General features: G+C 38.7%; 1 protein-coding gene across 10 annotated transcripts in view; it reads right to left on the bottom strand.

Annotated features, from left to right (window-relative positions):
- B3GLCT (beta 3-glucosyltransferase) overlaps positions 1-12,233 on the bottom strand; it is a 118,112-nt gene that overhangs the window by 75,066 nt on the left and 30,813 nt on the right. For all 10 annotated transcript variants that reach the window (XR_016348537.1, XR_016348536.1, XM_089775538.1 and 7 more), the window contains one exon: positions 7,125-7,234. Coding sequence is in view for 4 of the 10 variants with exons in the window: in XM_089775538.1 (XP_089631664.1) it covers positions 7,125-7,234 (110 nt within the window). In the remaining 6 variants the exon portion in view is untranslated. The remainder of the gene's footprint in view (positions 1-7,124; positions 7,235-12,233) is intronic.

Here is a 12,233-nt window from a genome sequence, read left to right as displayed (position 1 = left end):
AACTTCAGTCATTTGTTGGTACACAGAAAGTGCGGCAACTAAACATACATCAGATAGAAACATTTATGTATTTTTTTAAAAACACTTCAATCATCCAATTATGAGCTCCTAATCAAGACCAGCAAATTCTAGCAAGACTCCATAGATAAAAAGATTGCTCACAGTTCATTAACACAAGAAATTCTCCCTTTTATCTTGTTCAGAACAAACATTTTATAGACAGGGATCAATCATAGAATCATACAATACTAGGACTGGAAAGGACCTCGAGAGGTCATCGAGTCCAGACCCCTGCCCTCATGGCAGGACCAAATACTGTCTAGACCATCACTGATAGATATTTATCTAACCTACTCTTAAATATCTCCACAGATGGAGATTCCGCAACCTCTCTGGGCAATTTATTCCAGTGCTTGACTACCCTGACAGTTAGGAACTTTTTCCTAATGTCCAATCTAAACCTCCCTTGTGCAGTTTAAGCCCATTGCTTCTTGTTCTATCTTCAGAGGCCAAGATGAACAAGTTTTCTCCCTCCTCCTTATGACACCCTTTTAGATACCTGAAAACTGCTATCATGTCCCCCTTCAATCTTCTCTTTTCTAAACTAAACAAACCCAATTCTTTCAGCCTTCCTTCATAGGTCATATGTTCTCTAGACCTTTAAACATTCTTGTTGCTCTTCTCTGGACCCTCTCCAAATTCTCCATATCTTTCTTGAAATGCGGTGCCCAGAACTGAACACAATACTCCAAGTGAGGCCTAACTAGCACAGAGTAGAGCGGAAGAATGACTTCTCGTGTCTTGCTCACAACACACCTGTTAATGCATTACAATCATTACAAATAGGCTACACCCCACTCTACAGAGCAGACAATGCTGAAAGATTGTTGAATAAGTGTATGAGAGAAAGAAATTGAACAATATGCAAAAGCATTAATGGGAAATTCATTAACCTTAGTCTTGACGGTGAAGCAATGTATACAATTTTCCAGTAATGTTTGTATGAAACAAAATACGGTGTTTTCAATGTTACAGAAAAAAACTTGATACACCAGGAAATACCCATACAGCATAATATTTAAAAGCGGAAGCAGCAAAAGCTACAAGAAACCGAACAAAAATTCAAGCCTTAAGTAGCTTTGTTACAGACAAAGCTACAAATGTAGGAAAAATAAGAAATCAGGAAGATTATGAAGAGAACCTGAAGCTTAAAAAAATAGGTGCAGCGCACATCTGATGCATCTTACAGCCAAAGACTTAACGTTCTACTCCAAGAATAGAGGAAAATGTTGAAACTGCAAAATATTTCTGTAACAACCACTCTGCTTCAGCTTCACTAAAGAGAGCAGGAGGATCCCAACTAATTCATCTCCAAGTTGTACAATAGAATTCAGTGGTTGACTTGTTTTGAGTTATTTATTAAGAACCAACTGGCTTATTTGGTTGATAATTTGATAAGAAAATTGTGCAAAGTATGTAGATGGAAATAACACAGCCAAAATAGTAAACACTGGACTAAAGAGAAATGTAGAAGATAAGCTGAATATAATAATAAATTTCAGGTCTGGAAATGAAACATTCAGGCAGTATATATAGATTTGCTAAGAAAGTAATATCACTGAACTGGTGAGTCATTAGTTAAGTACCTCAGAACCAATTTTCTGCAGCAGTAACCTCTTCTGCAGGCACACAGGTTGCTTTAATAAAAAGTAGATTTTATATGCTGTTTGGCGTTTATATCCATACTTATGCAGCTTGATACAAATCATGACTAAAAAGTTAATTAGCAAGCAAATAAGTAGTATCATTTACCATTTTCTAACATACTAAAAATATATACTTAAGAATCTGAAAAAAAATTTCTATATAATTGCTTAATTAAGATTTTTAAAAATATAGTTATAGTATACCTTCCTGGGTAGCAAAAAGACAAATCTAGTGTAAAGGCTTTATGGCTCTGTAAAACAACTTGTTATAATTACTATATGAACCAACGAGAATATGCAATTTTCTTTAGAAAATAAGGGTACAAGTAGAAAGACTGATTAAAATTGATTATTTACAATAAAAGTTTTCCACCTGCTTATTTAAATCTTGATTTAAATAATCTCAATTTAAATCCACCTTGACAACTGTACAGGCAATGGCATGCTGAAATTGTCATGAAGTGGAATATTATAGCTGAACAACAGGTCAGCTTGTTTTTTCAAGTGTAGCAGGTAGTCAAGGATCTACAGTATCAAGACTTGGGCAGGGACCCAGCTATGCTGGGTATATTCCATTTAGATTTTTCCTGTTCTGAGTCAACGTTTGCCAGACCTGTAGAGAGCAGTATGTCTATTAATGGTATTTAACTAGCCAACAAACATGCTCTCAACGGGAGCAATTCCAGGTCTGGATGGAGCATCTGGTCATTGTGTTATGAGATCACATCTAGATGAACCAGGAGCTCAAATAGAGGCTGATCAGGCATTTATAACAGGGTTGTCAGCCAAGACTGCCTCTCCATGGCTCTAACTCTCCTGATCTTGAATCTCCTCTAGGAATCAGAGGAAAGAGTGGTAAAGTGTAGAGATGTCTGTACCACTGTACAAGTAGGATGTTTGGCAACAATCCTTGGCTTAGTTCTTCTCTGGAAGAAGAGCTTTGACATTTGACATTGTATTTGGCGGCAAAATAGTCCATAGGGCGGTGGGAGGAGATTCCCAATACCAGAATATTGGTCTTACAATAGATTTGTGCAGGGACCATTCATGGCTGGTCATCATGGCTGACCTCTAGAAGGAGAACGACCAACACGGTCACCCCCTGAAACATCATCATGTACAGAGCTTGATGGCTTTCAGACAGAGATGAGAAATGGGCATCCCATTATTTAAGTAATGCACAGATGTCATGTTTATGAAAATTTGTACTACTGAGTTCCAGAGAATAGGTAGAGATACTATATCCTGGCCAATCTGAGGTTTCTGAGCTGTCGGACTTTTATATGCAATATATCGTCATCTGGTGACCAAGCTTCTTGAATATGTATGTGGTCAAAAGAGCCTATGTTGATATTCTTTAGGCTAATAGCCAGGCGACAAATCTCACGGTCACTGCTATGACTATCAGACTCATGGCTACGTCAGAGGTGTCCATGGCTGCCTGTATTACTGTTCTAGCTACCATTTCGCCCTCTCTGATAATCTCTTTTAATTCCTCCCTTTCATCCTGTGGCACTTTCACCAAGGGATCACCCTCTACCACATCAGAAAATTACAGGTAGCAAATAATGCCTGAAAATTTCCTTCAATAAGGCAAATGACCCAAACATGTCTAGCTTTTGGGGGGGCGGGGCGCGTTCAGGGAATGCCTTTTATTGATTTTTTTACTTTTCCTGCACTGTTGCAACTTCCAGTGAGTCCAGATTTGAGTGGGAATAAAATTGATCAAAGTTTGGGGGGGAGGGAGGGGCTTGTCATAACACTTTTCTATGTATTTGAACTTAGTCTAGATGGTGGTTGGAGTTTGCCAGAGTCCTTAGGCTAGCTCCAGTATGCCCTAATTTACAGAAAGAACTATTTCAGCTGAAACTGCTGCAGTCTCACAGCAGTCAGAAGTGATGATCATGATCATCTAATCTTACCTCCTGCACCTTTTAGGCCATTTAACCACAACCATATACCCATCCTCTCATATAATAGACCCTGGGCTGAGCCAAGTCCAAATACTATAATATACGCTGAATATTTTCCTCAGACTTAACATGTTATTCCTATTCCTATTTTCATTTTTATTACACTTTACTGAATAGTTTAAAATGGTAAAGAACTTTTCCTCATCACCAGTTTTTAATCATTGCTTAATATGAAAAAATACTGAAATAAAACATTTTGAAGCTAAGGTAATATGCATTTTAGCAATTAAAGCAACACTGACATCTAGTGGTAATTTAAATCAGTGTTTCTCAACCAGTGCTATGAGTACCCCTAAGGAGTACTCGAAAGAAGTCTGGGTGGTACGTCAACACAACTGAAATTTGGAGAAAACTTAAGTTATACTGTGTTTTATTATTTGTTTACTTTTTACACCCAAAAATGTCATCGCCCACCTGGCTACAATTAAGTCATTTAATCAAATGTGCTACAATGGTAGAAAAAATTGTGTGTGTCTGAAAACTGTAGGTACTAGGAGTACTTTTTTGTTTTTAAAGGGGTACTTTATAAAAAAAAAAGGTTGAGAAACCCCAGTGATGAGTGTTACAAAGTTCAAAATTTCAATGTACAGAAATTTCAAAGGCTTTTCCCTTCAGTGATCAATAGTCAGAGTCTTATTCACAATGGTTGAGGTTACTGTATTTTGAAGTGCTGATGGGAAAAACAGATGTAACACCACCTGCTTAATAGTCCACCGGATGAATTAGAACAGGATAGGAGGAAAACCATAGCAAACTGAAAATCCTATGTTTAGAATGTGACGGGGAAGAGGGGTAGGCAATAATACAGAAAAGAAGTTCAACCAACCTTTTTGTATTCATAGAATCATTCCTTGTTTCTGAAAAGTGTTTCCATGTCAATGTAGGTTCAAGACATTTTTCTAAAGCACTTTGGGATCCTCTTGCAAAAATAAGCTTAATATTTTTAAAAACACTTTAATTCATTCAGAAACGAGTTGCTCCCTACTGCAAGCCTACTCACAGATGTTAACCTCTCTTCCTTCCCTTGTGTAAACACGTATGTCTGTATTCCCCCTTGCTGAAAATATCTATGCTCCCACTTGACTTTTCTGGCTCCCAGACAGTGATGTTCTAGGATGTCAACATTTACAGTTTACAGGAATCCATTTTTAATTGTCAACATCTTGTTCCTGCCATTGGATCCATGCAAATATACCCATGCCAGGAGCCCACTGAAATTAATGGGAACTCCATGTGGTTGCAAAGACTGTGCAATGGATGTGATTACAGAACAGGGGCTTGGAAAAGGGAAGATAGAACTACGGATGTTAAAATGCATTTAAGTAATCGTGTAATCGCTGAAAATTGCAGTGGTTACATAGTTACATTCAGGAGACAGGCGGCTCCCATCTGTCGTCCCCCCCCCCCACACACACACTGCTACCTCTGATACAGAGGCAGCAGTGCTGGGGACAGAGGAGGAGGTGGCTCCATGAGAGCTGGTACACGTGGGGAATTGGCTTAAAAACTCATTTCCACAACCCCACCAAAGTGTATATATATAACTTTTATATTTTGAAAGATAAAATTTCTCTTCCTCATTTTTAGAAGATCTTTGAGCAACTGTGTAAATTTTAGTTCTATGCTAAGGTTCTGTGATCCAGATTTCTGACTAATGCTCATTCTAATCCAAGGATAATACATTTGAGATAAAAATTCAGACAAAAGCTTTACCAGATAAATGAAAATGCATGACATATTTTAAGGCATCCCCCTGAAAGTGCTCCTACATATTAACTTAAACTGATGTGCTTTCTTCACCAGAAAGAAAATGCTAAAAACTAACACCATTAGATTTTATTTGCAAGACTTTTTCATTCAAGAACTTTTATCACTTAGTCTTAAATTTTACCTACAAAAAAGCAGCTTTTACATACATATGTAGTGAATAATGTACCATAAATTAGCACATATAACCCATGCACGAGTATTACCTGCACCTGTGGATAACCTACGGTTTTCCCTGATTAAGTAAAAAAAAGTCTTGTATACCCCGCGCACGTGTATAACCTGCAGGAGATGAACCATGGGTAATGTTAATGCAAAGCACCTGTAATCAAGTGTTAATGAGCTGCAGCTGATAAAGCTGAGCACTAAGTAGGCTACAACCCTTATCGCTGGTATAGAACCCCTTTGAATCATACCGCTTCTCCATTCATTTATTCCTTCAGTGGTTTTAACTTGTATTTTAAACTCCTTAAACCTTTTAAACATGCCTAAGCGCAAATCCTACACAGACTGAGGAGGATGCTGCTGGTGCTGATTCTAGGGATCAGAGTGAATGAGAATGCAAAGACAGCTTTTTTTATTGTTTTTATTCTTCTACTAGTTGCAGAGTAAACTAATGAATTTTAATGTATTTTAATAAATTTTAATATAATTGCCTCTATTATTAAATTAAAATATGCTGCTTTTCTCAAGTAAGAGACAGTCTTGTCTTCCTTTCACTAAACCCAACCCCAAAAAAAACCTGTATTACACGTGGACGAGTATATCCCACGGGGGGTGGGAGGGGTATGTAAAACTTTGCATATCCCACCTGTGATATTTGCTAAAGTATGGTAATTCAAAATGAAAATTCCACTTGGTGATCATCATATATGCCATGAGTGACATCCTTGAATTTCAACCATTTCTTCAGAAAGTGCACAAAGAGTAAACAAATGTATTCTGAGAATTTGTCTACATGGTGTGCCTAGTCCCTACTCAAAGGTTATAAATTCCAGTGTGCACTAGCATATTGTGCACTTATCTGGACCAGGTGTACTCTTTTAGTGTGCACTAAAAGTTTAAAAAACACTACAACATTAATGTGAACTATAGAACTTTTAGTGCATAACACAAGGGTCCACCTGAGTCAGTTAGTACGTATTACAATTTAGAGGTCTGTAATATAGACGAATGCACTATGTAAATGCACTCTCCACACCCACGGAGAGGCAGGATAAGGGACGTCCTGAAGGTAAGGTGGTGGGCTCGGTTCTGGCATGGCCTAGAGATAGGCTGTGCGCCTGGGGAGGGTAGGGTAGGGTAGGGTGGGGTGGTGGGCTCAAGCCTCCCCCCTCCCCAGAGAGGCAGGATAAGGGACACCCTGAAGGTAATGTGGTGGGGTGGATGCTGGCATGGCTAACAAAATAAAATGGATTATAAAAACATGCTGGTTGCCAGATGGTTTCAACAAAAATACCAGACACACTTGACATTACATCACAATCTACATTACATTTTATTTAGAAAATAACGGACATTTATTTTTTCTCAATTTGTTTCCAGAACAGAAAGCTCAAATACTGGACTTTGTCCGGTTCAAAACTGGATACCTGGCAACCCTGTGTTCAGTAGAAAGCTAATAAAATGTTGTACACACATATGCGAGAAGTATACAATATATATTATGTACACATACCTTTCCAAGCTCTTCAGCCTGTTTTAAAATATTGCGCTCTAAATCTTCTGCTCTTTTTGAATGAAAAGAATTACTTTGACTCTGGATGACAAATACAACTTCCTGTAATTCTGTGAATATGAAAATAAAAATACGTAAAGAAAACAGAAATAAATGTAAGTTCAGTATAATTCCTAATGAGAACTTTGAGTGAGGAAAAGAAAATCATAGCTGTTATTTAATTAATAGTAAAAATGCATAAACATATTAATTTCTTTCCCTAAAACAGACCCAGTTTTGACTGTATGTATGAAAGTAGAACTCTAAATTTACATTTACAGAATTGCCAACTTCAAGAAATCACAAATCATAAGACTAGTCTCTCCCCAAATCATGAGATTTTAAAACCCATCAAATCATGGGGTTTAGTCTGTCTTCTATTAAGCGCATAAGCAATAAAATCATAGTAAAAATATGGAATTGGTTTAGCCTTTTGCAAGAAGTAACACCTTTCTAGCCCCCTGCTACTGCCCTGAGACTAACACTCACTGAACCCCACCACACAGGCTCTTCTTTGCCCACTGCTATGCCAGACCCTCGTCCCCTCTCCTCACCACCGTTCCTTCCCTTCTGTGCTTTCCTTTCTCCTGCACCACCTAATTCTACAACCTGCTCCCCCTCATTCTACCTTGCTATCTTACTTTCACCATGCCCATGCTGCTCCTCACAGTCCCTGTGTCCTGACTAGACTACTGAACCAATGTGGCAGCCATCATGCTGGAGGATATGGCTTCAGTCTCACTGAAAACAATGGGAGATGGCAGCCTCACTTCACCTTGCAGACTGCTATTTCCCTGCAGTCTTCCATCTTGAGGTCTTCAGTTCCATTGGTAGTTAGAGTAGGGTTGCCAGATGATTTCAACAAAAATACCGGACACACTTGACATTACATCACAATTTATATTACATCTTATTCAGAAAATACTGGACATTTATATTTTCTCAATTTGCTTCCCGAACAGAAAGCTCAAATACTGGACTTTGTCCGGTTCAAAACTGGACACCTGGCAACCCTAAATGAGAGATGGTGGCCATTTTGAATGGCAACCTTTCATCTTGTTTTCATGAGACAAGTTAAACATACCTCCAAAATTAATAAAAATTACAAGAAAATGTAATACTTATAGTACATCAGGCCCAGGCAGTTTTGTCCGTAGGCCTGAAGCCACAGCAATGCCGAACAGTTTTACAACACTGTTGGTGCAACACTGACACAGGGAAAAAGAAGTGGGTGCTTACTACTCCCTGGTAGCCAATTTCACCTCTCCACTTCCATCTCCTCTCCATGCCTTTTGCCTAAGGGTGGCCCTACTGACCATTTCCTCCCCACCCTCCAGGCAAGTCCAGACTGACTTGAATAATTGATCTGCAGCATTCAGGAAGCTCCAGAAGAGTGGGTAAGGAGTGGGGATGGGGCACACTTAGGGGAGGGAGTGGGAAAAAGGCAGGGCAAGGGCTTGGGAGAAGGGGTGGAGTGGGAGCAGGGTGGGGTTACAGCAGGATGAGACTTGAAGGAAGGGGAAGAATGAGGCGGGGTGGGGGTAGAGCAGGGGCAGACCCTGGGGAAGGGGTACAATGGGGCAGGGCCTGGGGTAGAGGCAGAGCACCCTTCTGGTTAGAGGGAAAGTCAGCACCTGTGACCACAAGGAATGCTATATGTACAACTACCACCTAGATAGTACCTACAGGGTTGTCCTTCTGTTGGAGAGGGTATGAACTCTAATTTTGATATTCTGCAAGACTAGCTTATTCTTAACTTACTTTAGAAAAAGAAAAATACTTTTATATTACATTATCAAGACAACCTAGCTGACTATGGTGACATTTTCAAGTCCTTCAGGATAAACTTGCTAAGAAAATGACAGAATTTCTACGAGGGATGTAAAAAAAAAATGTAAAAACAAAAACTAACCGTATTACCAATCAAAATTCTATTGGTTACACGATTGACCACAGCTTGTGGCATGATGGGCCCAGATGAGTTGGAGCAGCCCCTGCCCACAGTATGTCATAAATGGGGGGGGGGGCGCTTCTTCTGGGTGCCAGTTAAGGATATTGCTCATCAGTTAACCAGTTACCCGTTTACATCTCTAATTCTTACAGAAAGAGGAAGGAGTAAAAATGGGAGGCCAATCCTTTAAAAAAGGCAGGGGAAAGGAATGAATAATAATACAAGAAAAAGAGAAGTAATTTCAAGGAAAATAAAAGATTAACTATGTGAATGAAGAGCACAGAGAAAAAAACAGGATCAGAAAAAAATGTTAACTAATGCTCAAAATTCCTATTACAGTAATCCAAGAAAAAAATATCCAGAATTTAAACATATATGTATTAAATTCCATCCCTCCTTCACCCCATGACAATAATATATTTGTTTTAAGTCCTAGGACTCAAAGAGAGCTGCATCCCTGAGGTAACAGAGGACAACCTACCTCAATTACAGTTTATACTACTGTAGTGTCCAACATGCTAGCCACATGTTACTATTTGGCCAGTTGAGTGTAGCTAATTTGCTATAGCAGTAGCCTCTATAGTGGCTACTGCTTCAGAACTGTTTGGACACCATGGTTATACAATATGAAGCCCTGTAACCCCTTCACTGAAACCAATTAAATGCCTGGTATAGGAAAGTATGGATGATAAGCATGTTGCGACGCTTCCTTGAGTTAAAGTTTACGTTATGGTCTGTTGCTTAATTCCATCTATGTGCCTTCCTCACTTTGCTGCTGTGCCCATATCAATATTAGTTCCTTTCATATTTACCTCCACCCATGACACAGACCAATTTTGTGACCCATCAAATGTGCAAGCCTACCTCACTCTATATTGATTTTAGACAAGTTTGTGCTCATGGTGTAAAAAAAGATATAACAATGTTTGGGGCCAGAACAAGCTTTCAAGTTTCACAGAGCTCTTTATGTTTGGGGCTGGTAACCAGAGTGTCTAAATGAAATACAAGCTGGCACAAACTATTACCCATAAGGGGTTCTTGCATACTTGTCTCATATCCTGGGACCAACACATCTACGAGAACACTGCAAACAGTTTATAACTATAATATCCCCCAATATCCTCCATTTCTCTCTCTCTCTGCCTTATTTTATCTTCAGGCCCACTGTGTACGCACACTCTAGATCAGTGGTCTCCAACCTTTTTACACCCAAGATCACTTTTTAAGTCTCAGAACAGGCGAAGATCTACTGCCCCGCCCCTTCCTTGAAGCCCCGCCTATATTACATGAGGAAATCTAATGTAAATGTACTGCGCAGGTGCGCAGTTCAGAGAGGGCTCAAGAGCTACTCTTAGAGCCCCTGAGATCTACCAGTAGATCGCGATCTACTGGTTGGTGACCACGGCTCTAGATACTGTCTACTTGAAAAGTATCTGTAGTGAAAGCTTATGAACACAAATTATTTGCCATCTAAAAGCATACATTTTCACAGTGGAGATTTATACCACTTACATTGATGTTAATGGGAGTCACAAGGCTAAATCTGTATTTATACTTTGGAAAATATATCCCTAGAGACAAATAATGAAAATTAGATAGTTTTATATAATTGTTGATTTAGAAGTGCATTTACAGATATGGCAGCATCTGAACTACAGGCAGTTTCCAATTTGCTGCTAAATGTACCATAGTGAATGTACTGGAGAAGAACACTCCGTAGGATGAATCCAATACTCCTTTTGCTGTTTGTGCACTGGAAACTAGAGACGTAAAATCCTGTGTAATTGGCTAATCAGTTAAACATATTGTTGGTAAGAAAATTATCTTTCACACAGCAACTTAATATCATATTTTGAAAACCTTACATAAGCCAAGTGTTGCTTGAGATGTAATGACTCACTTGTCAAAATAATAACTATTTTACTGCGATTATCTATATTGCCAATCAAGAATGGGGCATCACTGTGCAAGGTACCGTTCACTCCTGACAAAAAAAGGCAGGAGTATTCCAAAGAGTTTGTAGTCCAACTAGGATTTCATTACTGTAAAACTTTACTATAGCTAGCATTGTCCTTAGAATGTTCAGTGCAATGCCCCCAGGCACTGCCTTGCCAGAACTGACCAATCAACCTAGTAGTTTGATATTCTTTCTTGAACAGCTGTCAATACTTGTGTTTCAGAGAATGATGTAAAGACATTAAAATATTCTGTGCAAAATAAAATACAAGGGTTAAATATCTTCCTGAAGTTAAAACAGGAAAAGAACACATTAAAATCACTTAGAAAAGTTAGATGTCTTCAAGTCACCAAGGCCTGATGAAATGCTTCCTAGAATACTCAAGGAACATATTGAGGTAGTATCTGAACCATTAACAATCATCTTTGGAATGTCATGGAAGACTGGAGAGATACCAGAAGACTGGAAAAGGGCAAATATAGTGTCCATCTACAAAAAGGGAAATAAGGACAATCGAGGGAAATATAGACCAGTGAGTTTAACTTCTCTACCAGAAAAGGTAATGGAGTAAATAATTAAGGAATCCATCTGCAAACATCTGGAAAATAATAAGGTGATAAATAACAGTTAGCATAGATTTGTCAAGAACAAAGCATGTTGAACCAATTGGATAGCTTTCTTTGATAGGAATAACAAGCCTTGTGGATAAGAATGAAGCAGTAGACGTGGTATATCTAGACTTTATTAAAGCATTTGCTAGTCTCGCATGACCTTCTGATCAATACACAAGGGAAATACAACATAAATGGAGCCACTATAAAGGTGGGTGTATCACTGATTGGATAACCATTCCTACAGAGAAATTATTAATGGTTCACTGTCATGCTGGAAAGGCATAACAAGTGGTGTTCCACAGGGGTCAGTTTTGGGACTGGTTCTGTTCAATATCTTCATCAACAATTTAAATATTGGCATAAAGAGTACACTTTTAAAGTTTGCAGGTGATACCAACCTGCAAGTGTTTTGGAGGATAGGATCATAATTCAAAATGATCTGGACAAACTGGAGAAATGGTCTGAGGTAAATAGGATTAAGTTCAATCAGGACAAATGCAAAGTACTCCACTTAGAGAGGAACAATCAGTTCCACACATGCAATATGG

Source organism: Pelodiscus sinensis, chromosome 1 (genome assembly GCF_052426305.1).
Source record: "Pelodiscus sinensis isolate ZL-2025 chromosome 1, ASM5242630v1, whole genome shotgun sequence".
Taxonomy (NCBI): Eukaryota; Metazoa; Chordata; order Testudines; family Trionychidae; genus Pelodiscus; species Pelodiscus sinensis.
The sequence above is the reverse complement of the archived record's forward strand: the minus strand, read 5'-3'. Positions and strand labels throughout refer to the sequence as shown.